This window comes from Ostrinia furnacalis, unplaced genomic scaffold (genome assembly GCF_004193835.3).
Source record: "Ostrinia furnacalis isolate ACB-3 unplaced genomic scaffold, ASM419383v2 OfSCF2870, whole genome shotgun sequence".
NCBI lineage: Eukaryota > Metazoa > Arthropoda > Insecta > Lepidoptera > Crambidae > Ostrinia > Ostrinia furnacalis.
In genome coordinates, this window is record NW_021133109.1 from 388,834 (window position 1) to 415,128 (window position 26,295).

The window sequence follows — 26,295 nt, forward strand, 5'->3', positions numbered from 1 at the left end:
ATTTATAATAAAAAAAAATCTAAAACTATTTAGGACCGTTTTAATTGCCAGAAATCATTTTTCTCACACAAGTAATTAGTTCTAATAAAATTAACAACACAAAAAAGTTTTCTGGCAACTGAAAAGGCCCTCTTGCAATAAAAATATGCGATGATCAAAATTAACAACGGATAATCTAAAAAGTGTCAGTTGCTGTGGAGTAACACAAAACGCATGCATAAAAAACAGTTGATTAGGTCATAAAAATATAAATGTCTACTTGTAGTCTACAATCTAGCTGCTGGCAAAACTAATGCCGTGAGTCTAGTTAAGAGCATTTTGTTCAATTGGTACATGGTGCTCGCTTTGTAACAAGTCAAAAGCCAGTCAAAAATTTAAATGTATTGTCAAACTATAACATCAACTAACAAGCAAAACTAGTACTGTGACGACAACATACTGTGCCTATGACTCCAGACATAACTAAACGTCGGGTCATCACACTCACATTCATGACTACAGACCTTAAACTCCAATAACATCGTGGTAAAAAACAAAGCAAAAGCGTGTACCTATCGTTGGCTGACCTATCTCCCGTAGAGTGCTTGCGTTGGCGATCAAAGAACGGCACGGATCCGTTCTTTGGCAGACCCGGCGCTTGCGCACTAAACGCAGGCGACGACACGTTGCGAGATATCTGCTTGTCCGTTTGCAACGCTGAACCGTTCTCCTTGTCGCTCTGCAATGATTAGAGTGAGATGAGGACACATTCGGGTAAGATTCCGTGTAGTTCTAAAATGGAATAGCGTGTAAATAAGGAATTTAAATTATTGTTAAATTAAATTATATTCAGAACCAATTGCTCTAAAATATTGAAGAGGAAAAAGCGCAGGGTTGAATCATTCAACAATTATATCAAGACAGTTATAAAAGTTTGGGTTAGAAACATTGGATGCCTGATAAATTGATAGGTAAGTTTTATTTATAATCTTAACGATTCTATTCACAAGATATAAAGTAACAGCATCATAAAAACTAAAAAGTGAATGAGTAATTTTGCGATTATGTTATAGCAGCGTAGTTGAACAGTAGTACTTCTAGATAGAAGAACTAAAAGCGACCAATTCCATATCTTATTATTGTACATAAATAAGTACACAAAGTATCTTTTGAGATTTAAAACATCAGAAACATAAAGTATAATGAAAAGTAAAACAAATAAGAAAAATAACCTCTTCCAAAAATAAATAAGAAATCAAAAATAATCATGTTATTTATGCAAAAATAATACAAATAATTAATAATAAGGAAACCAAGCCCAGGAGAAAACAAATCACACCATTTTCAAATTACAGAATATTGACATAAAATATGTAGTTCATTTTTAAACTAATAAAATATACAAATGAGATTCAATACAGTTATTATTTTACATGCATAATGAAATAAAAACTAATAGCCTAGAAGAAAAGAAAGACTACGAATAAACTAATACTATAATCAAATGATTGAATTTACAATTAACCACGTAATAGATCTACATAGAAGCATATAATATCGTATCTTAAACATAACATGCATACAACAACAAAAGCTACTAGTGTTATTAAACATAATAACAATAACAACAGATTACAAATGTTAGTACGTTCTACTAGTACGTTATTAATAACAACAATAGACAAAAAATATACATTAATGTTAGTACACATTAGTACAATACATGTTAAGTTAGTATTCAATGAATGACATAAATGATAGTGCTTTAGTGGTACACACACGTGCGAGATAAATTATATTTCATTTGTCAAAAACCTTAAAATTTCCATTAATAAAATTCGGAGTCATTTTTTTTTCTATATTTATTTGAAAAACAAAAAGAATGATCGTAATCATCAATTCTGAATTTATTACATGAAATTATCTTGATTTATTCGTCAATGTATCAATTTAACTGTCACTCATCGATAAAAATACGTCGTATGTATCGATAAAGCTATTTGCACACTAACATGCAATTTTGAAGAAAATTTTGAAGGTGTAAGGTTCTATTCACTCCATGCCACACATGGGTCACAGTACATGTGTTAAAAAGTGTAAACAAATGAGCGTAATCATTAAGACAGATATTGTAATAGGCATTTAATTTAAAGTTACTGTTGACCTATCTTTAAAATTGTTTTAAGCCGATAGTATATCATTGAATTGTTATTAAATTCAAGACATTGCTACTTATCCAAGCGATTGTATAATTCGAATCAAAGAAATAAGGGACAGAAAGATATAAATCCGTGATAGCAACCTTACGATAAAGGCATTAGCTATCAATTACAACAAAAAATATTTAGTTTAACCAATTTTTTTGGGACATTTTTTGTTTTCTGTAAGGTTAACTTTCTAGTATTTAATAATAACGAAACGTTTTACAGCAACCACAACACGTTGTGAGCTGTGTTTTCGCTCCTTTTGCGTCTTTCGTTCTTAAGTATTTTGCTCATTTTACACCCTGTATAATCTCCGTAAAATATCACGGCTCACTGCAAACTAGCGTTCATTTGTTTACACATGAGCTGTCACGCGATGATGCCAATCATGCAGTTAGTGTACGCTACTATACAAGGACTTCCAAGTAACTAGACAAGCTGTTCGGAATTAAAATGGTGTCACATTGCGGGCGGACGATTAATAATGAAAAATTATCGGTCTCATTAAGTGATATCAGTCCGCGCTAATAGAAACTGGTAATATGTGAAATAAAATATTAAAGCAGACTGACATAGGTTTCAATGTATCTAGTGATTTTTATAAGTGTAAGTCAATATCTTTAATTTTAAGATAAAATAATGTTAAGGTTCAATCTTGAGTCGTTACAAAATTAGGCTAATTTGCCTACTAGTGATCCTCGCGGCATATATCTCGCTCGCCTGCAATCGACTCGTGACACCAATAACAACTGGTATTAGTAAGCATGTCTAGTACACAGAAGTCAGCAATCACCTTCTTCTTCATTCCGTTATCCTCGGCCACTTTGGCCTCGGTGATGGTGGGCAGCGTGGGCACCGTGGGCACGCCGGGCATGTTGGGCACCGTGGGCACCCTCGCGAGCGCTTCCAGGTTGAGCGACGAGTGCACGCCGGGGTCTATGTTCAGTGGCGCCTGCACATTGAGCACAGGGTTGGGCCTTCAGCTTGGTGATACGACAAAATTGCACAGATAAAGGCCTTCAGCTCTCCGATATGACAAATTGTAACAGGTAAGGGCCTTCAGCTTCGAGATATGACTACATTGATCACAGCTTGGAGTAAGACAACATTGAGCACAGTATTAGGCCCTCAGCTTTGAGATAGGACTACATTAAGCACAGATATGGGCCTTCAGTTACCCTTAACTACATTGAGCACAGGTTTGGGCCTTCAGCAGTCCATGACTACATTGAGTACAGATGTAAACCTTCAGCTCAATGCTACGACTACATTGAATACAGGTAAGGGTTTTGAGCTTTCCGATATGACTACATTGAGCACAAGTTTGCGCCTTCGGCTTTCTCATAGGCCTTCAGCTTGGAGATATGACTACATTAAGCACAGGTTTGGGCCTTCAGCTTGGAGATACAACAAAATTGCACAGGTAAAGGCCCTTCAGCTATCCGATATGACTATATTGAGTACGTAAGGGCCTTCAGCTTTCCGTTAGGGACTATATTGAGCACAGGTTTGGGCCTTCAGTTTGGAGATATGACTATATCGAGCACAGATCAAGACTTTCAGCTCTCCGATATGACTACATTGAGCACAAGTTTGCGCCTTCGGCTTTCCATTTAACTATTAGTACACAGTCGACAATCACCTGATCCAGTGGTTCGCGTAACCATGTCACTATCTCAAAGGTCAGACTCGATCCTCGACACTTATTACCCTGTCACCTGGTCTAGAGGATCATGCGACAATCTATGCCAAAGATCATGGGTTTGATCTCCAAAATCCAAGACATACCAGTAAGGAAAACGAGATGTCATCAGGCCTATGCTATCGAAATGAAGTTACTGATGTCACGGCTTAAAACATAAGCCTGACGAGATAATGCCATTATATTTTATTTTAGTGGGCGTCTAACACTACCATATTATGATTCTTGTTAAACTTTGAGGTCCATTCCAGTCACCTGGCACTAAACTTAGTTGAAAAATATCTTACCTTCAGTCTTTTTTCCATTGTCCCATCAGGTAATTGCACCATGAAGTATGACCCCCCAATTGATCCCCGTTCCATTTGCAGTCTTTTCTCTTCAGCCATTCGTTGCAGCAGAGGCTTTTCGCCTGACGACTGGAATCATTAACAACAAATAAACATTAATTTTGAAGAACTCCGTCTCAAAATTTTGTATTGGCTAAATGGTCATTAACTGTCGAGACATACTAAATATCTAGTCTGGCATGCAGCCATACATCAGCACTGAGTCAACGGTACGAAAATGAAAGTACTTGCACATCTCTACATAGAGTTAAATTGCCGTGACTATCTTGATGGACCGTACGTAAGGGACACGTACAAATCTGTCCGAGCAACGACACAGCGTTTGGCCCTTTTCACATGTCCCGGTTGCCGGCTACCCGGTGGTGAAGTGTATGGGCAGTAGCTTTCACATGTACCGGCGTAATTAATCCGGCATGCCCATACACTTCACCACCGGGTACCCGGCGACATTAGCCGGCAACCGGGACATGTGAAAAGGGCCTTATAGGTCTTCGCTGCCAACGTTCAGCGGACAGAAATCGTATTCTCATTTTTTGCCCTTCAGACTAGCAGACTATTTCATGCACCGTAGATTGGGGAGTTCAATTAAATCGACCAATAAAATCACACAGTCAATTTCAATTTACCAGAGTAAATGGCGTAATGAGAGTACATACAGAACAGTTGAGACATAATTCTGTCAGCAGCTTCGCTAATATGCTAGAGGGAATACATAAAAAAATATATCTATCATCAGACCCCCATCCCGTCTGCCAGCGTCAGCGTAGGCAGTAAAGGTAAATTAGAAAGGAAAGAAATGCTCCTGCCACGGAGACTAAAAGATCGGATGATGATAACCTACCTTAGGATACACCAGCGGTCTCATAAGCGCACCAAACACGGCGCAGTTAAGAATGAGTCCGGCAAGAAGCAGGTTAGCATTCTGCCACGAGCCGAACTCATTCAGAAGTATGGAAGCGAGGGGTGCGAAGCTGAAGGTGCCCACTCCAGAACCGCACACCGCGATACCGGTCGCCAGCGACCGCCGCGTTTCGAAGTAGTAGCCCACAGCTACCACAGACGGCAGGTATATCATACCGAAGCCGATACCTAGAAAGATAGAGTGCCTACTTGTTAATTGTTACAACAGACGCATCTGTAGACTAGTTACTCTGCGTTCAATTAGCGCTTGACAGAAGTTTACGAATTGGTAAGATATAAAACCGCATAGGCCTTACATACTATATTAGAAACATTTTATGATTTTAATAATGGAAAATTCTTTTCGGAATCTTTTGCGTTTGTTTAGCTTGGTCGTAGTTTTTGTTAATAGGAATTTTTCAGAAAAACCTTTCATTTTAAGCAGAAATATTATACCTACTCTGTTATTTGAAATACGTTACTTGTAAGTTGTAATCTTGTAATGACCGAAAATGAAAAACTATGTCATGTTACATTACTATTTTATGAAAGAGCCGTATATGGCTATCTTCAAAGAAACCCAAAGAGTAGGCTGACGTATGCAAAGCATTTCCAGCGGACGATGCTAAATTAGTGTTCTTTGAACAATTTGTCCCAGAAATGTGCGCATACTGGTCCTTAATGAGAGCGAGAGGGGCCGGCATGACTGAGTAGAGTACACAAGTACCATGACCTCGGCATCAATCATACGCAAACTAGTGAATCTTATTGGTCCCAACGGCGACCATTAAAATGGTTCATGTCCACTGTGATTAGAGCTCATAGCATTGCGACATGCAAATCGATCTGCCAGAGGATATTTAACAGTCATAACAGGACCACGAGGTTATTTACTGTTCACTAAATAGTATAGTATCTTGTTTCTTGCCAAAAACTCAAGATTCTTCCAGAGCAATGCTGGCTCGAACAATGACTTTTGGTGGGCAAAAAATTCCACTCTTGTTGCTAAGCCTCGTCTATGATTATTAACGTCTAAATATAGCGTTGTATCAACAATAAAAAATGGTCACGCGCGACTTCCGAGACAAATATAGAGAGTCCCTATTGTATGTGACGCCTTCCTCAGTGACGAAGCTGTCCTGTTTTTCAATAGTTACTTAATAACCTTTGAACTGACTGATAAATATATTCTCTTTGTTTACTAATAGGTGTATAGCTCTACAGACGAAGTGAAACTGAAAGAAGTAACCATGAGTTGTCAATAATGATTTCATTTTCTTTGTTGACAATGCGTTGGAAAGTGTTTTAGTGGGAAGCGCTAAAGCTGCAAACACGATAATAATTGTAACACTATACTGTGAGTCAGTGGCTGTCGGCCCACAAATTCATGAAACCGCACAAAGGAACATATGGGTTGTTGTGCGGAGAGGTCGTCGGCACTTGTTTTAATGCAATGCGTCACTTTCCGGCATATACTCCAATTTTCTGATTAAACATGTACAAAACAATTTAATACAATATTATTCAGCATTAAATCAGCTGGTTTACTGAACTAGTTAAACAAGAACAATAATATTGTTTGTCAAAGTAATAATATGGTTTCCCTGAACTGAATATTTAGGTCAAAAGGAAAAATGGAATTACATCGATTTGCAGGTAAACAAAAACTCCTTAATTAGAGAGGAATCGTATAAAATCCACCAAGTACATTTGACCCGGCTTGATTTTTGATTGACCTACATCCAAACCACGGCGCCTGACGATAGCTCGCTAACGTAAGGCGACGACCTACTTTGCAGACGATTATTTTTGAAAGAACACAAATGAGCATCTGTCATTTTAAAGTAAGAAGCTATCAACAACACAATAGTTAGGATCNTTTATTTTAATGTTAGCAGCACTGTTTCTTGCACTGTTATGTTGGCAGGTTTGATTCTTACAGTATCTAGTGCAAGCGAAAACCGACACTAAGGTGACGAACCTTTTCATTCCGCGACTGTACATCAAACAGATTAAAACGTATTTAATGCAATTTACGTTAGCGTGGTCAAGTCCTGTGGTTTGTTTAAAGGCGTATTTCAAAGAGTCAGAGTCAACACATTCCTGCTTCTCCATATCATATTATGTACGTTGTAAATGTTTTCCTTGCTTTTAAAACAGTAAACATAATGATTTACTAAATAGCTATTCTTTGATGACATAGTCGGTTTCTAAGGTAAACAATATCCGAAAAATGAATAATACACTAGTATTAAAATAATTTACCTACAACAGCTTAACAAGATATTGTGACATAAAATATTTACTCGTATGTGCATGTATGCGGGCAAAGAAAGTGATTTGGTCAACTCCTAATTTTCAATGATAACGTGACGAAAACTGACTGTGTCGAATTCCATGGACTATAATATTTCCACTCTGTAGTACCACAAGCAAATGCCACTTTATACAAAAGTCTCCAATCTCTGGCTCGATGATCTAACTCTGCCAATAAGGATCACTCGTCAATGTGCTAAATACACGTTAATATTCGTAATGCTTGAGATATACAAATAACAGGAAATCGACTGTATTTTGTGTTACATTGTAATTCTGCAAATTCTTATAGATAATTTTGGCCTCACGATTTGCGGTGAAAAACGATTTTTACTAGACGGGTACAGTAGCAATTCTATTACAAGTAATGTGTATGTCTGTCTACCTATATCAAGATATTTTTCTGTTAAGCGTTTATTATTGGACTACGTGGGTGGGAAAATGACATTGTAAATACATAGCTTCTAAATGATGACACCCGAAACATGCATCAATATGACGACTATGAAATACAGGGATTAAAAGACACGAATCGCTAATGAACACTTGCACAATATATTGCTGGTTTGTCTAACAATAGATATCAATGTTAAGAACTACACGGAATGAGAAGCATGTGATAATTTTTAAACGCCTCATTTTAATCTAAAATGTACGTGTAATTATCAGTAACCGTTTGAACAAAGAATTCTAAATTACTATTGTGAATTGGAGTAGGCCAGCAATTGTATTGAATGGTAATCATCACGCTCAGTAAACGCGCGACACATTGTCACATTTAAATGTAACACTAGCCCAACAGTGTGACTACGAATGGTGCAACAGTTGATGAGGAGACCAAAAGTGTGCTATTAAGCCCAGCATGGCGCCACCACGTCTGCGGATATTGGCACCACGCCAGCTGATGACCTTCAGGTCAAATCCGATACGGATATAAATTTCAATAAATATAACTTGCCCATAAAAAACAAAAGAAGTAGTAAGGTATTTGTGAGCAGCTCTCAAGGAATCTACAGCGCGCTGCATAAGGCTGAAATGTTAATTACGCGGTTTTGAAATACTGCGGTGATAATTGTTTACTTAATGTAAGATTTCAAATGAACAAGCATGTAACGAAAACAATGAAAAATATAGTATCTAGGTACGTGTTTGCCAGAAAATTTCTGAGTCAAGGTGATTTCTAATCCTCGATCGAGGCGTGAAAAACTACGAGTGGCTTTCCACGTAGCAATAACAAAGCATGTATGTGTGTGCACTGTATCGATTATAAAAATTGCTGCAAACTAAGCTGCATTCCCGGAACGGGCGGGCTTTACCACTTCAGCCACTGATTACGAGAAGGGCTTAAAACTCTGTGTATGAGAGTGTCATGTGTCGGTTTGCACCGGAGTTGAAAGCTGGCGCACAGCCAATTTCACACGCGATTTGTTGCCACAGTTTCAGCGCATGAAAGGACAAAGCACTGGACGATTCACATTATAAGCCCTCTGCTCTCGCAAATAACGATCAATTTGTGCCTACTGAATGGTGTTGAACTAATTTAAATTTAACTGAACAGCAAAATGTGTAAAATGAATTAATAAAGGATGAGTAGATAACCTCAATGAATTCCAAAGAATCCATTATGTAATAACTAACATTTTTACAGTCCATTGGGTGTCGGCGGAAATTATGGGCAAATGGTGAATGTGCTGACACACTAATTAAAACCAATTAAACAATTACTCATGTCCATTAATTAATTCTCATTCAAGTTCAGAATTACTAACATCATTTGTAGTAAACTTCATACGTTTCGTTTTAACAATACGTGTGTTTGGGTTATTTGAACGTGCGTTGTTACCGTCTATGTCGATGATGTTAGGCACGAGTAAACATATCGCTCTAATCGTTAACTCCATCTGTTTATAGAAACAAAACTCCGAAGGACAAACTAACCAGCGCTATTCTACATTTGTGCCAATGTGCCAAGGTCATTGGCAGCGTGGGACATTAACATAATTCGCGCATTCGTTCACGACAAAGGACTTTATTGCCAAGTTATTATACTATAAACTCTTCCATACTCGACACATGTTACAGGACGTATATTATAACATAACTGTAAATACTTAATGATCTGAATCAAAATTACCGCATCTGCTCTGACTGTATATTTGATTCCGAAATTGCTAATAAATCCTCCGTGATAAACTCCTATTTTATTAAACCTATGTATTTTGTAGGTAGTACGATTCTCTCAGAATAGTTTCAGAGTCTTAGTATACTAATTCATTTGTTTATATTTTCAATTATGCCAATATAACACGACCATATTTAAACGTCAAGTGAATTCGCAAATTAAGCTGTTACAAGTGACATCCTAAATTGTTCGGATGATTTGCCTGGACGGCAGCCAGTAACGATTGAGTTTCATCTACGTATGGCTAATATTCTCTAGAAACTATACCGAAAATACTAACATTCTCATAACAACTCTGACTCATTCGTAAACAAAAATAAAGATATAAGTACGCAAGTAAAAGTTTGCAATTATTAGTATTCAATAAAATAACAATAATGTATAAAGGTCAAAGACTCGCTTTCAATTTGGCGCGATTTCAATTTTCGTTGAATCGATAAAAATAACACTCATTNCACTCACTATGCCACGCAAAGTCCTCAAGAATATTTTAATCAAGAAATTAATTGCACTTGTTTGTAGGAACTGAGAACTCTGAATAGTGAATGAAGCAATTATGTATGGACGTACTCCTGAAATGCTTGTAAACACTTCAGCGAAAGTAAAACATGTAACTGAAAATAGCGCACACCTCAACGTTTACGAAATCCGTGGCAGTTTACGTCAGTCGTGGGAGTCTCATTAAAGAACTTTACCTATCTTCGTCCGATACTATGTTTTACATAACATTTCCTAATGTTATGAAAATCATGTACTTATTTGCTTAGCTTTGAAAAACAAATATATCATAGTATGTAATCTAATCAGTTCATCTGTTCGAACATCGGCCGCAATATACAGATAAAGAGACTCGACTCTACATCAGTATAATTTAACTAGTTTCAGGCATGCTAAGGTAAAATTTTTGACCTGCGCCTAAAATAAATGTAATAAAATTTCATCTTTCGCAATAATAAGTATAAAAAATAAAAATTAAGATACAAGCTAGTATAACAGAGCTTCCTAAAGCTATCAAGCGGCCTACCTCTTGATAACATCTGACAGAAGGTGGATCACTTATCTTTCTGCCACCCCTTTTCAAGCCCGCTCGGTGGAGTATGAGCCGAACCACCCTTTAGTCGGGATAAAGCCTATGTTCCGCAGTGCGACTTAATGATGGCACGTCAAACAACGTATTATATATTATAATCCTCAACATGCCACTTTTCTAAAAAAATATTGATGTGGTCATAGACGTGGCGTCTGGCGAGTGACAGAACCTTGCTCTACAGGGACACTAAATGACGAGGGCAAATACGACAGCCCTTATTCAAAACACATTGTTAAATTATTTAAATGCACTCTTTGCTTACCTCCAAGTAACCCGTAGGTGATCATCATCACAGTGACGCTTTTGCTGAAGGTGGACAGAACGAATGCTGTGGCAGCCACCAAGGAGCCTGCCACGCACACCGCTCGACACCCGAATTTGTTGCATAGTGCTGACACTATTGGACCTAGAAATAAAAAACAATTTTATACGTATGATGATAATACAAAGTCATTATTGTTACGTACAAGATAGAGAAATAATTTGTGAGAAGTCAAATCAATGAAAGAAATCCACGCTGATGCGAAGAAACCATTAAAGACAGCTTATTATGTGAAGTAACAAATACCTTAACGTCATCATAAATATGAACCGTCATAAGAACTGGTTATGCCATGTTTTTTACCAATTTGGTAAACAGGACACGATGTGCAATATTATAGGACATTGATTTGCATTATTGACCAAAATTACAAAACGAAGAAAAACCTCGATTATAAAATGCGCATATTTATTTACTCTTTATATTTGTAAGCAAGTCTTCACAAGTTTTACCTTTATGAATGCAAGTGGCCCAAATGACGTAACATAAACAACTTGTCACATATATTCCATATATTCAATTCGCAATTATCTACTACTTAGGCTAGAATACAAATTACCTCGTATACCTAATAACAGCTCTACCTTGCCCTAAACCTAAATTACTAAGTTAATTTCCAACGCTTCATTTATTTCCTTTGCGTGACTTGATTCGTAATAAAAGGACTTCAATGTTCCTAATTTTATTTGAAGACGTTGATAATTAAAGCAATACTTTTATCGAATATTGGTATGACTTTGAGTCCGACCATGCCGCCTGCAGATGGTTATCTTGCCTTGAGTCCCAGATCCAAATGATACGGTAATTCTGATAATGTTATTATTCACTTCGAAAAACGTGCTTGGTATAACTATCATTAATTAGGTACATCATTAGATTAAGATAAATTAGGACGCCCCAGTTTTTAACAAAAATACTATTCTTTGGCATAAAAGATATAGGTATTAAATACCTTTAAGCTACATTTTACAGTAACTGCATTACTCGCTTAACTAACCTTTGGTCGGCGATTATACACGATGCAACATTTGAATACTTGTTATCCAGTTCAAGGAATATACGGTAGGCACAAAGTAGGTTGCCGGTAAATATGCGTTAGGTTCAAGGATTATTCGATACACACACCCACTCTATGATTAAGCAATACTGTAATAAAAACGTTGTGTTGATGTTAGATTGGAAACAAAAAAAGATCGTTTGATACTTGATACGACACAATAGCTTAGTAATAAGAAATACTTATATTTATGCCAAAGATACGTCGAGATTTGCTTTTCATCTTTTGATTCAATATATCATCTCAATCAAGAGCAGCATTTTGTTGCAAAAAACTTTAATAATTAGGGGATAAAAGTTTGTACGTGACGAGAAATAAAAAATAGGTAGTCCAGATTGTCAAACTGTTTTGCAAGTGATAAAGTCTTTCAACGATAGACCTAAATCTACGCGGACGATGCAGCTGGAAGAAGTTAGTGGGCAATAAATACTAAGATAGCACCAAATTGCAAGAAGAAAGGTCATAGTGTCGGGTCTTCACATTTGATAAAGATGCTTCCGTAATTTTCTATTAAAATCATATTGTGTCCCAATCATACGCTAGCTTTGTTGTATTTCAATGCTAATATATTTCGAAAACATATCAAATTGTTGAACAACTTATGTCAATCGATACCTGTAATCAGGTCAATTAGACTTTTAAAAAAGATAAGAGTAGAGTGCAGTGACAATAGTGATGTGATAATGTCCAAGCGCTTTTACAAAAAAATACTGGACCGTTACCAAGCGGTGTTGAACAGTTTAAGAGAGGGATTATCAACTCTAATATTATCTATTTACGCTTGGCAATACTTCCAATCTTATCGTCTAAGTACATGAGTATACATTATTTAAACTCTCCGGAGATTAGATTACAATGATTCGATGGACATTTGTTTTAATACTTATTAACTTACTGTTTCGGTATCTTTCCGAGTGGTAGGTAGCATAAAAGCGAGCGTCAATATTTGCTTCTGTTATCAAATAATCCATCCATCACTAACAATGACATAGTAAATTCGGGGTCGACTTAAGGAAAATTTAGGGAGATAAAATAAGTATTAAAATTCATTGATAAAGGGTTGGCTCTCTATGCTTTCTTTCATACATGAATCTTGCTGGAACATAGCAGGTACAACAGAATAATACATAAAACACATAATCAGACATTAGTCAGACTCGAAGGATACTTAAATTTTAAAATGCGTCTTCGATTGAACTACTGATCGATCGAGCATGACTCTAATATAAATGAGGACTGGTATTGAAACAAAACATTATAAAACACACAGCTCAATTTAATCTTGAAGGTATGTGCAACGCCATCCGCTGGAACGTTGCACGGATAATGAATGCACAAGTGAGTAACGTGACCCGAATTGATAGGAAATAGTCACGTCGGGCTTGATTACTGGCGCCAAAAAGGCAAATAACCAAAGGTGATTCTACGGTGCAATAGGAAATTACGGAAAACGGACAGCATTCTTGTTGCCTGAATCTAGACCAAGCAGTTACTCTGAAGTGTTTCCCTTCACACCATTGTGTTGGCGATCAAAGAAAAGGTAGGACGCTGTTTCTCGCTTCCTGATGCACGTAGGAGACGTCACAAAACATCTGGCATGTGTAAAGAACAAAAGTCCTTTGTGCTGATGAAATCTCTTTGAAGTCATGTCACACTTTTTTGGTTGGGAGTTTGAGAAGTGGTTTGAGCTACTTTTTGTATGAATGAGAAACAATATTCCAGAATTGCGAATGATGAACTTTACAAATGCGACTATAAGGATTAAGAGACAACTGAATAGTGTTTTATGTGATTGAGACAGAATTAAGATCCTATTTAATTATAGACTATAAAAACTACATCACTAAGAATCAAACTTACCAGCAGCCAGATAAACTCCGGACAGCAAGCTGCCGACCCACGCGACAGTTCCTTTTCCCTCCCCGAAGTATGTGACCAGCTCCGGGAGGAATATCCCGAAGGTGTACGCTATGCCGTCCACCACCAGGTTACACATGAAGGAGGCGAACACCACCACCCAGCCGTAGCCGCCGTCGGGTGGCGGCGGTAGGGCTCCATAGTCGTAAGCCTCGTCGTCGTCTTCTGCGGGCGCCCCTTCGGCTGTGAGGCGCGCCGCTTCTTCGCATGATGTTTCACTCTCAGTCTGAAACAAAACATAGGTTTTCTTAGCAACTAATACGAAATTAAACGTTCTTACGTTTAATTGTCCTCATTTAGGGGGTTGAATGATATTGCGCGCTGAAGTTTTAGTGGGTGGGTATACCCCGTCCTTTTCAGAGGAGCAGCGCCCTTTTCAGGGCCCCGGGAGTCCCGCATCACCCTGGCACCCGGCAGTGGTGACGGTGCGCAAAGCATTTCCTCCGAGACAAAAAAAAACTGTCCTTGTGCCGCGTCTTAAAGAATTTGAGAATCGCGTGGTGACTCGTTCTATTCATTCAGTTTGAATGATCTTACCATCATGGTTCCATGCACGACTGCTTTTTGACACGAAAATAAGTTTAGTATAGCACAAACTAAGACGACAAATTGCAGATGAATATGACTGCTCGCATCTACTCTTCATTAAATACAGTATGGCGGCATGCTGGTATCGAATGCTATTTACGCCATCTCCTTTCATTAATGTCGTCAACAGGTAAATAAGTGTGATAAAAACAGATTATGCGATAATGGTTAATTCTTAAGCAGAGTAACGTGTTTTCGAGTAAATTATAAGCAAGCAACTGTTTTGTATTTTTAAATAAGCGTAAGCTCTTTCAGAATGAACCTAGTTCTAAGCTTTTGAAATTATGATAACATCTGAACATCAATGGTAATATTATTCAGTATTTGCGCAAACAATAGACCGTAAGTCGTGAAACAATAATGGCATTATTTTACACCATCATCAAATTAATACCCCATAAATTTAAAAGCATTACGTCACTGCTGTTGTTGATCTCGTTATCCGGCTTTTGACGTTATAGTCTTAGCAGTAAATATGGTTAATGCCTCTAATAACAATTTCCACTTCAGCTCCAACAGGATTAGGACTGGATAATTTTAGCAAAATTTTAGGTAAATTGACGATATTCTACAATAACTGGATTGATCGATTCTAGCGCCAAACAAACCCTAACCAAAATCGTTAGGAATGATTTTTTTGCTTCTAACTGTACTATAAAAACACAGCAACAAGAGCACGTAGTAACAAGAACAACTTATGCCTATCCAATTACATTAAAAAATAGAATAGAGATAAAATAAAAATAAACTAGCTGTAAAAAACGTTTCGTAATCCGTTATGAAGTCCATCAACTAGTCGATTAGTTTCATGGTCATTGTCAAAGTCATTTGTGTTTAGCTACTACATAAAATATTGTCGGATTATATTGGTTCCAAGGTTCCGCTTAGCACGGAGAGCACGTGGTGTGAATGATTGATGATGAATATGTACATGACGCATGTCTACAATACATTATAACTATCATCCTATCACAAGTACCTAGTTACAGCAAAGAGCATGACTACTAGAGGAGTCATCTATTAAGTCAGGATAATACTTTTCACGTGGCTAGCATATGCATTTGCAGTGGCTCTATCAATTATGTATTTCCTTCCCGAAGAATTTGCATACTGGAAAAATTTCATTGGAAACCAAGGAACTAGGTAAACTCGTAACTTCATCTTAATGAAGGAATGATGCAAGATCCAGCATATTATTCATATTGTTACGTGTACTAATGGTTACATGAAATACTTATCTATCAGTTGGTTTAAGTCTGATATAAAAAGAGAAAATAATTAATTACCCTACTAACCATCTAAAGTTATTTAACTTTATTGGATTTATATTAGTACCTAGTACATAATTCTTCTACATAGGTAACTAAATAATTATCTCGAGTATACTCGGCAGCTTCTAACAAATTGTTATTCATAACCGCCCATATTTTCACACGATTTATTTCAACATACAACACCAGCACAGCACTTGGAGCATATTAACTGGCGCTTTGTCTGCGATACGAGCGTTTCATTATCGACAGTTTTTTGTGTTGCGGTGTCAATTAAACAGTATCAAACGCCAGCTTTATCTAGGACCCTCTGTACACGCCGCCATTATTAATCGAACAAAGCTAACACATAAATTGTGTGTGTTTATTCATTACATCAGACAAACAACAACATAGAACTCAAAAGATCAATAACTTAGAAATCATTAGGAATTTTCCCGTTCCGAGAAACTAATTATCATTTATTTGACTCTAGTATTATAACGTACACCATAATCATCCTCTGTTTAAGGCCTGCAAAAACATATCACTGACAAAGAGGCCCCATAAATAACATGACTTAAGTTAGAGGAAAATGTGTATAGCACTGGGAAGTGTTTGTGGATACGTTAGAATAACAAACAATATTGTAATTTTATTATGAAACTAATGAATTTTATAATGTCGAATGTAGGTATGTAGGTGGACTATAAACAACGCGATAAGACCAAGTGGTTAGCATATGTGTGACATATTGACCAAAATTCCTTCGTCGGCTTCCAACAATAATGTGTAATATTTTCAATTAGATCTGAAGCTTGTGATAAATAACCATTTATCTGATAGATGTTATCGGTATTTATTTCTAAATCCGGCGAAAAGGCTACATAGTAACCAGCTATCTATATTACTATTATTGCAAAAAGCTTGTCTTTCAAGAAAGCGATAAGTCTTTAATTTGTAATCATCATCATTAGATTTGGATTTTATGATTGAACTGCGATGATGATCCGATCAAAGTAATCTCCGACCTAACAATCCTATGAAAACAAACAGTTTTAATGAAAATGTGTTAGTCTGAACAAAGTTTTCAAACAAAGAAGAAATTAAAGTGTAAGTGAACTAGTATGCAAAGTTTTCATTGGGGCCATGTCCAATTTATTGTAGGTGCGCAAATTTAACGCAGCATTGTCGTTACATCGGCGGCACATTGTTTGCGATGGAAACCGTTCGACCTTGCCGCTGTTTACACCACAAACAGACCAGGCGTTTTGATTTATGTTATTAGTGTACACTAACACTATAAAAAACTTCCTTCTGCAATCACTTCCCGAATCACAGCATAAAACAGGATCAAGTACTCTTCAAGGACATGGACAATGCAATGTCATATACATTTTCGAATGCCTCCGTAATTTAATAAATTAATAAGTATGTGCAGAATGCGGTGCAGTAACAAGACCTTCCCTCATTCCATCAGAGGCGGAAAATTTGCCAGAACAAGGAAGCCCTTGGTAGAGACGATGTTTGCATTACATAGTGCCTTAGATTTTTGCAATGAGATCAAAGTCTTTATTAACATTGTTGGAGATATATTTCCGTCAATGTTACTAGCTAAGGACATCAGCTAAGGTGATAAATGTTGAATCAACGAATTTGCTTAAACGTGAAGATCTTAAGAAACACAAAGGACATAAGGTACGACGAATCCTGGCACTGCGCACTGATTCACAATGTTTTTAAGCGTCTCAGTTATATCAACAAACTCGACAAAGGAAAACATTAATAAAATAAAAAATGCATCTTCACGTGATGGCGAGGAAAATATTAGCAGATTTCCTCATTTTCATGTAACTATACAATAAATTGTATCTACAAATAATGTTTTTAATGATGAATTAAAATAACAAATTACAAATTACCTATAGTGTCATAAAATACTAATCATAGTATTGTATTAATTCTAGGAAACCATGTAGTTTATTTTAAAGTCTGACGTGAAATTTATGTGATTATAATTTGTTTTGACAATAATGTTCAGTGCAACCATTTTTCAGAGCTTATAAATGTTACATTATGCGTTAAAAAGAATCAGAAACAGCAGTTGACCGATATTAGACAGATTCGACGGCGTGAAAGTTTCGAAGATTTCAAATATAAATTCCTTCGCCGTAGCAACTTTACGTCGATTTTGTAATGCTTTTATAATGTTTTCCAAAGGCGTGAAGAAAGTTTGGAAACTTTCAGGGCTTCAGCCAAGTTCGTAGCAGTGCTACCTTCTCCGTAACGCTGTAATTAGAATTACGTAGTTTCGAGTCTATCTGTCTGTCACCGTTGCTTATGCTGGCATCTCGCTTTGATGTGGGTGGCAATATTGGAAATTCGGATCGGGATGGGCAGGGGAGGATGGTTTGCACCGTGAAAAAGTTATCAGATCTTATGTAGAGACAATCAAAGTTACTACAAGAAGTAGTAGTGAACGGTGATTGATATTTTTCACTTTACACCCATGTGATGATAAGGAAACCACTATTCCACATTTATTTTGAATAAGGGTGTAGAGTTTCTGAAGTTAGAAGAGAGAGTTAGAAGCTTGGCTCTACATTAGATCTAACTTTACGGTGTAAATCAAATGGTCTCGTCTTGGAAAATGTTTTTGCCGGGATAACGTTTTTCGGAGTAACCCACAGGTCTGAACAATGTGGTGTAGCCGGGCACGCGGCCGCACGTGATACAGATTGCCTCTAATTGATTAGTACCGCACGCTTGTCGCATGCCACTTCCCTCAAATGTTATGCTGTGCTTCTATAAACCGTTTTGCACTCAATTACGTCTACATTCCTATTTTGTTGAATAGGGTTATTTTTAAAGAAAATTTTGAAAGCTTATCTTTTTAATATACGAGGTAGAGCTTATAAAAAGAAAAAACTTCTTCATATTCTTTATAATTAAAGAACCTAATGGTTTTAAGCAGTTTTCGGTTAGCCATTGTTTTTATTCTACCCATCCCACTATTGGTGCTAGCTAGCCCCAAATTAAAAGCTTGCACAATGTCGACTAGGCAACGAATAAATAAATATTCTTAACCAAAATTACAAGCATTACTTCGAAGCTGATCAAAGTAACATTTGCCCCCAGTAGGATTCGTACCCGACACAAAAGTTAGCTTTGAAGTTTGGTACGCGAACCACCAGACCAGTGAGCGTCATTAGACGATGTATATTTTTCGTCAGATAAAAAGATTGCTCTAGCAAATTGCCTCGTGCCTATGATTTGAAAGGAATATAACCTACTATCGAGTTACTATACATGTGACCTGAATCAGCTGAATGGGTAGTGGCCAATGAGATGAAACCGATCCGTTTCTTGTTTCGATTACTAGAAGTCGTCAGTAAGTTTTGTTGCATGCTTGAGTAATAATTGCAGCCGTGCAGAAGAAATAAATTACAACTAGGAACATGAAACATATTATAAAACTGTTTCACACTTATGCACGTTGGACGTCATTAAATTATTATAATAAATAACAAATTAAAGAAAAAAAAGTTGCTTTGTAAAATTATCTTGCATTAAAATGTTTAACGTAAATTAAAACTGAAATGTTCGACTTTTACACTGGTTTTTCTGTTCATTAAAAAAAAATATTACACTATTTCACTCACCACGTTATTCACCATTTTTTATAACGTCGCAGAGATTTTATATGTATTGTTTATTAAAATCACAATATGACAGCAAAATTACACTACACCCACTTCAGCTGCAAAATCGACAAGTAATGATAAGGGCCGACGAGTCGAGGTGCCGGTACAATTTGATAATTTCATATCCTAATCACTTATTGATAATAACGAAACAAATATTGTTTCAAGAAATTATTCACCACGTCCGTTCATCTCCATACCGAAACACTACAATGAATAACCCTAATTACAAGTTATTGGTATCATTAGCACACTCACAACAGCATATCATCACTACAAGAGAAAACAAAATACTTAACTAATTGAATGTTAGAATTGGGTTAGAAATGAGCTGCATTATCAATTTTATCAGAACTACATATTATGTGTATTGTGTACAAGTTTCACTCGATAATTCAGGTTTTTATGTCTTGAAAAAAAAACATCTGTTGGGTTCATTTAAAATATAAATATTCAGTTATTTTAAACACGTGTACAACAATTAATCAAGTTCGTGATTTTTTTGTTAATTTTACGCGGTTTTTAATCGTGAAGCGTATTATCTCGGGTAATTACGGGCTTCAACTAATATAATGCTAGATAATTCACATTATTCACATAAGATATGCGAAACTGGAAGTGAACAATTGAAATCATTTAACAGGTACACAGCGTGTTGCACGTGCGCATATTGCATATAAACACCCACGTTTATTATATGAAAATCATTCATGAATTGACGTGTTAAGCATCTAATGAATAACACATTATCTAGGTGTCTCTACATGGATATTTCATCAGTCAATCATTTCATTATGGGCAGTATTTCAGAATGATAGTTTTCTCATGTTAGAGAACTGAGATTATATGCTTTTTCGAAATGGAATTATTATCATCATCATCATCATTTCAGCCATAGGACGTCCACTGCTGAACATAGGCCTCCCCCAATGACTTCCATATCGCACGGTTGGTAGCGGCCTGCATCCAGCGCCTTCCTGCAACCTTTATCAGGTCGTCGGTCCACCTTGTGGGTGGACGTCCCACGCTGCGTTTTCTGATACGAAATTATTATTATCAGTCGCAGATTCTTAGCTAACTTGATATATAACATGAAGATTATGTCTTGATAGTTTACCCAACTCTACATTTTATGCAATTTTTTACGCCATTTCGATATTATTGACTTTCTGGAAAGAGTGGACTGAGCGACAACTCTAATTAGATATTTTTTAATTAGAAATCAACTCCTAACGTTATACAACTTTTCATGCTTCGCGCGCAATAGTTTTTCTGGATAAAGGCTAATTATTGCAAGTGTTTCGTTTTACCAGGTTTTTCATAAGGTAGTAGTTTAGGTTTGAAAAGATACAAAGGAAATTCCTACTTGACGCTACCGCTCATGATGCAAAATGCACTTTGGCGCGATGCCCAATGCTACTAGCGTTTGTACTTTTGCATGCACACTTCGATTTGCTATAATGCGTGAATAGGAACGTGATGAGATTAGAATCACCATAAACAACAAATCCATTCACCGTACGTGATCAAATATGTGAGTTGATGTCTAGTCTTGGAGTAAAGCTCATGTGGGGCAATATGTGGGGCTGTCAGGATCAGTTGAAATTTTGGCGAAACAGTCGAATTGAGAACCACCTCCTATTTTTTTTTAAATTGGATATTGCTATTTGTTCTTTAGTAGACAAACAAATGTAAACAATATAGAAAGCTATAGATGCAGGTGTCTATCAGTATTAGATGGACAAACAAAGGTCCATTTAGGTGATAGGACATACTTTTGATTACTTCGCAATCTCTCAATCGATCTAAATGGCTAACAAACTAAATGCATTTGTACTTTATCTAACTTCAACACACTTCAATTAGAATGCAGAGTATTGTGGAGTAATCAACATTAATCCTTGTCAATCTAAATAAACCCCTCTGTAAGTGTCGCGTATGCAAAGTAATAAACTCGGATTAAGAATATCAAATGATATTGATAACTGAGACCTAGAAATACACGTTCTGTAACAATCTTGCAGCCTTGGAAATGCCGATATAAAAACATCAAATCGTAATATTAACGTGGTATTAATCTAAGGTATTAGGGCNATTAACTAAACCTTATTAGTTCGTCTAGTTACTGTTTCACGTATGGTTTTAACAAAGTAACAAGTGGCAATTAGCGATATTTAGCGACATACTTAGGTGATTTTGATTATGTTATTAAAAAAATAGCACGATTAGTTACATTATCTTTGTACTACCTGGGTCGAGCGTCACTTGTTTGTTAGTGTAATTCCATATCTAGCCAGTTATTTCAGAGTCAATGACACGCGTTTAACGCCTTAATCGATGGTTTTAATAAATAAATGAAATTCTCTACGTGTTTACTCCCTAACCGAGGTTATGAAAACGTATCCTTGCTGATGTAGCCTTATCGCTTTGAAATAAGGTTCACAGTAAAGCAATAATTTATCGTCTACTTTAGAAACCTTGAATGTCAGTCCTCCACGAAGGTTTCCGTATAGCCTTGTCCAGGACAGTCATTGTCAAAGGCAGGCCCTTCGTATCGTTTCTGTGATATTATCACGACCAGAGTAAATAACAGATAGGTACAGGAACAAAAACAGTACTTACACTATAAAGTTGAAAAGTAGTGGAGTAGATTCCCGAAAAATTAAAATTTTGTCACTTTTATTAAATTTATTTTTTCTTTGTTGTCATTTGTCGTTATTTCGAGAAGTCAAATAAGTACATTGAGGAGTATAGAAAAAAACTTTTAATTCGAAAAGAAAAAGCAAAATTTGGGGTACTTAACAACATAGTTTAATTAAAACGAATTACAAATAGATTCTTTATCATAGTGTAAGCAGCAGCAGCTAAACTCATTTGTATAAGAATATAATTATTATAGTTTCTGTGTGAAAAAACTGTGATATTTAGTTCCATGTGACATGGTATTTAAAACTCAAGAATTGGCAGCAGTCAATAACACTTAAAAACATGCATTAGTAGATATTATTAGGATTCCATGAGACTGTTGGTCAATCCAATTTATCATGAGACAATTTTATTAAAAATTTGTTCATGGATGGATATCCTACCTACCAGAAAAATGTCACCAAGATGTAGTTAGATTGCTAAAGCATTATGTTGTGTGAATAAGCAATATAGGAATTATATGATACATATTGGGGTAATAATAGTAACTGGAAAAATAACTTTTTACTATGTAAAATGAATATTTTTTTCTAATGAAGACTAAATCTGAATAAATCTAAATATCTTCATCATTAGTGTATAGAACCCACAAATGAACACTAACATAATTTGACACTATTTTACAAGGAATTGTCCGGGGTTCCTCTGCTCTACTATTTTAAATGTCAACAATGTGCTGTTGACGCAATAACAACAATAATAGGGTTGAATTATTTTTCCAAGAAATTTATGACATAGTATCTTAATTAACATTATAATAAAAACATAAAAAATTATTAAATTAACAAAATTCAAGACTTACAAACATGACCACACCATTCAAAATGCAAACAAACTTCTGATCTTGTTGGTGCAGTGTACCAAACTAACGGTAGGGCCTCACCAATACCTTCATTTTTTTAATTGCCCTTCGTCACTACATATCCAGGACAAACTAGTTCGCTACGGACTTAACTGGACCCAAAACGATGTCACATCCTCATTTAACATGGATAATGATGACATGACAATTAGCCTCAATGCAAAAAATGCAACGTACCAAATTAGACGATACTATTATAAGTCTTAATAAGCCGGCTTACACTGTGTAAGTAGTTTCTAAGCATTCGAATATTAATGATTACTTGCATATTCACAATAATTTAGTTCAATAAAGGAAAATTTTTAATAATTCTCTATTTCTTCAAAGATTAAATTTTAGAAAATGGAGATAGTAGTCTGGTTCATCATAATTCCTATCCTAAGCATCATTAGATATTTGCTAAAGTAAAATAAAAGAAAATTCAAAGTACAAAGGAATTGCTATCATCTGTCAGAAATATTTATCTGAAATTCTTTTAAAATGTTCTGTATTCTAAATTGTTGTTATTTTGGTTAATTAATTTAAAATGAAACGATCACTTCAAAGTAGTAGGTAAATGGTACTGGCTGAAATATGTATCTTTTCAGTCATAACCACTCACGTTGGTTCTGATCATAGCTGGAAATGATAGTGACAATACCAGCTGATTTACATAGAATGGACACAAACACATTGAAAGAAGAAAATAGGAATGGTCCTCAAATAAATAAATAGAGATACTCTAATCTACAGGTGCATAAGATTCAATTTGCCAACTCCCAATTTTACTAAACATAACCTAGCTGAATAATAATGAGTAAACTTACCCTAGAGAATGTTCTCAAGCGGTTGATTCGTGGGTTTGAAGGAACGTTGTTCAGGGATACTTTGGACATCTTGTTTTTCACTACAGTCACAGTAACAAGAGAAAATAGATTGTTTAGTCACCACCTAACTGGCTGGCTGGCACAGAACGTTTTGTAATCACATCAAGTTCAAGTGGAAAATAAACAGGGCAACTATTCGACACACCACGGTCTATTTTGCTAACAAAAACAAAAGTTAATTTTGACAGCAATATTAGCAATTACACAATCCCGTAATTACCGTAAATCTCTGTTTCCACCCAATGTTTATAATAATACAAAAATACAAAAGTTACTGATTTAGTTAACAATTAATATTAATTTTGGACCCATTTTTTAAAATAAAACAAATGAAATAATTGACAGATGATTCTCGCACAGGCTTGTGACGTTTCGTTTCACTCACAGCCGCACGCGAGCGAACGAACCGCTTCTCACGCTGTCAGACGGATAACTGTCAAATAAGTCTGAAATTAATTTACGCGCCAAGCGTATTCATTCGGCGCGAAAATTTTAATGTGGAACTGGTAGAGTGGTGGAACTATTGGACTAAAATTGTCTGCACATTATTTCACCAGTTCATGTATGTATTATTTCGTTATAATTTTCTAAAATATATGTTTTATGTTTCTATGTTTTAATAAAATATTAAAACGTTAAATGCGACATTGCCCTCCATTAATTTAATTCTGTTACTATTAGATTAATAAAGCCTTTATTTTTTATTTTGGTTGAGACTTCGATAGAATTATGTAACAAACCTATACTCAACATCAAATAAATCACACCTTCCGCGACACGAACTTTAAAGATTTTCTTCTGACACAATCATGGCGCCCCAACAATATTGGTGTTATTTGAAATCCCAATAAATAATCTTAAACAAAAACATATTTTTTTTTTATACAATTAACAGGTACCTTAGATGTGACTTGAAAAAAGACCTCACTTGGGGCTCACCTCTGGAATCAATAGACCAATTTTTGTGATTATAAAACCTAATAATGATCTTAGGTGTCCTTTGTAACAGATGGATAGCGATTAATCCCAATTTTACAGTTTTATAGCCATAAAAGTTGGCTCAAGCGTAAGATAACTATACCTATTTTTTGAAGAAATGACTCTGGATCCTTCTAAAAACACATTTTGGTAAAAACCTTTCCCTTAATGAAATGAAGTTTAGGACTAGGCTTTCAAATGGACCCATTGTTGGTGGGAAGTGGGGATGCATACTACGTTTGAGAAGTGCTTGTTGCGGGAGGTGAGATTTATTTGATGCCGAGTGTACAAAGCTTTGGAATTTGAAACTGTGACGGTAGACTGTAGAAATAATAACACCATCAACCAAAGTGTCAGCAGATTAAAACATTTAGTTGGTTCGACAAGCTGAGGCTGAGACCCAAAATTTTGAGCATTGTAATTTCTGTTTGAAAAAATATTGCCAATTTTGTGTAGGTATGCTGTCCTTGGACCCTCAATTTTAAGACATAAAAGTGCTGAAAAAGCACTGAAAATTAAGGAAGTTTTTATTAATAGATCATACAAAACCGGATGTATATTCTGCTCCCCAGGTCCAAGCAAAAGAAGAAAAATTACAGGCGTTCTACAATAGGTTGTTTACCACGAATAAAGCGGAAGAAACAAAAAAAATTGCATAAAATAAGTCAGAAACGAGTACGACCATCATAATTAAAATTTGAAAAGAGAAAAACCAGGCCTAACTAGGCTCAGTCAATGGCGCCTACAGAAAACGAACGTAATCAGAACACCTACGCAATGTGGTGGTAGGGGTACGAATACATAAAAATTCGAAGACGAGGTTAGATGACGTATTAATCGAAGTTGCGATGTTCATTTTGACGTAGTGGAATGCTGGAAAATCATTTTTGAACATGCTCTTGACTTACCAGCGATTGCTCAGTGGGGTTAACGCGTATGCGAGGCTCTTCATCATCATCGGGGCTGCACTCCGCGCCAGCAGTCTGTCCCATGATGTTACTCTGTCGTTCTCTGACGTGGTAATAGTCAGGGAGCTGGTGATAAAATTATAAATTATATTTTTATCAGAATGAAGTCGTCACTAGGTTCCCATCCTCTATTTTTTACAATGAGATACAGCACGAGTGAATCAAAACTGTTGCAATTAACTATTTAGGTACGTGGTAACGATGTGATATAACACAATCATGGTGTCTTCTTGGCGATTCATGACTAAATGTAGCGTTCTTATATTTGAATCCAAAAGAAATTTAGATATTACGAGTATGCATCCCAATTTAAAAACATACTCGTCAGCGGGACACATAAATCGGTTTCATTGATAA

At 36.1% G+C, this 26,295-nt stretch overlaps 1 protein-coding gene across 11 annotated transcripts in view; it reads right to left on the minus strand.

The window, feature by feature from the left end:
* The window catches only part of LOC114356714 (monocarboxylate transporter 12), a 46,374-nt gene extending 20,388 nt beyond the window's left edge, over window positions 1-25,986 (minus strand). For 4 of the 11 annotated variants that reach the window (XM_028310042.1, XM_028310036.1, XM_028310035.1 and 1 more), the window contains exons 1-7: window positions 25,879-25,962; window positions 13,960-14,242; window positions 10,983-11,126; window positions 5,074-5,321; window positions 4,173-4,301; window positions 2,977-3,135; window positions 552-718 (exon numbers count right to left, since the gene is read on the minus strand). In XM_028310042.1, the coding sequence (XP_028165843.1) occupies window positions 552-718; window positions 2,977-3,135; window positions 4,173-4,301; window positions 5,074-5,321; window positions 10,983-11,126; window positions 13,960-14,242; window positions 25,879-25,962 (1,214 nt within the window). Of the gene's footprint in view, window positions 1-551; window positions 719-2,976; window positions 3,136-4,172; window positions 4,302-5,073; window positions 5,322-10,982; window positions 11,127-13,959; window positions 14,243-19,516; window positions 19,840-23,932; window positions 24,411-25,878 lie in introns of those variants that run through there. The other 7 variants (XM_028310043.1, XM_028310040.1, XM_028310038.1 and 4 more) reach the window with 6 other exon arrangements.
* Window positions 25,987-26,295: the final 309 nt, after the last annotated feature.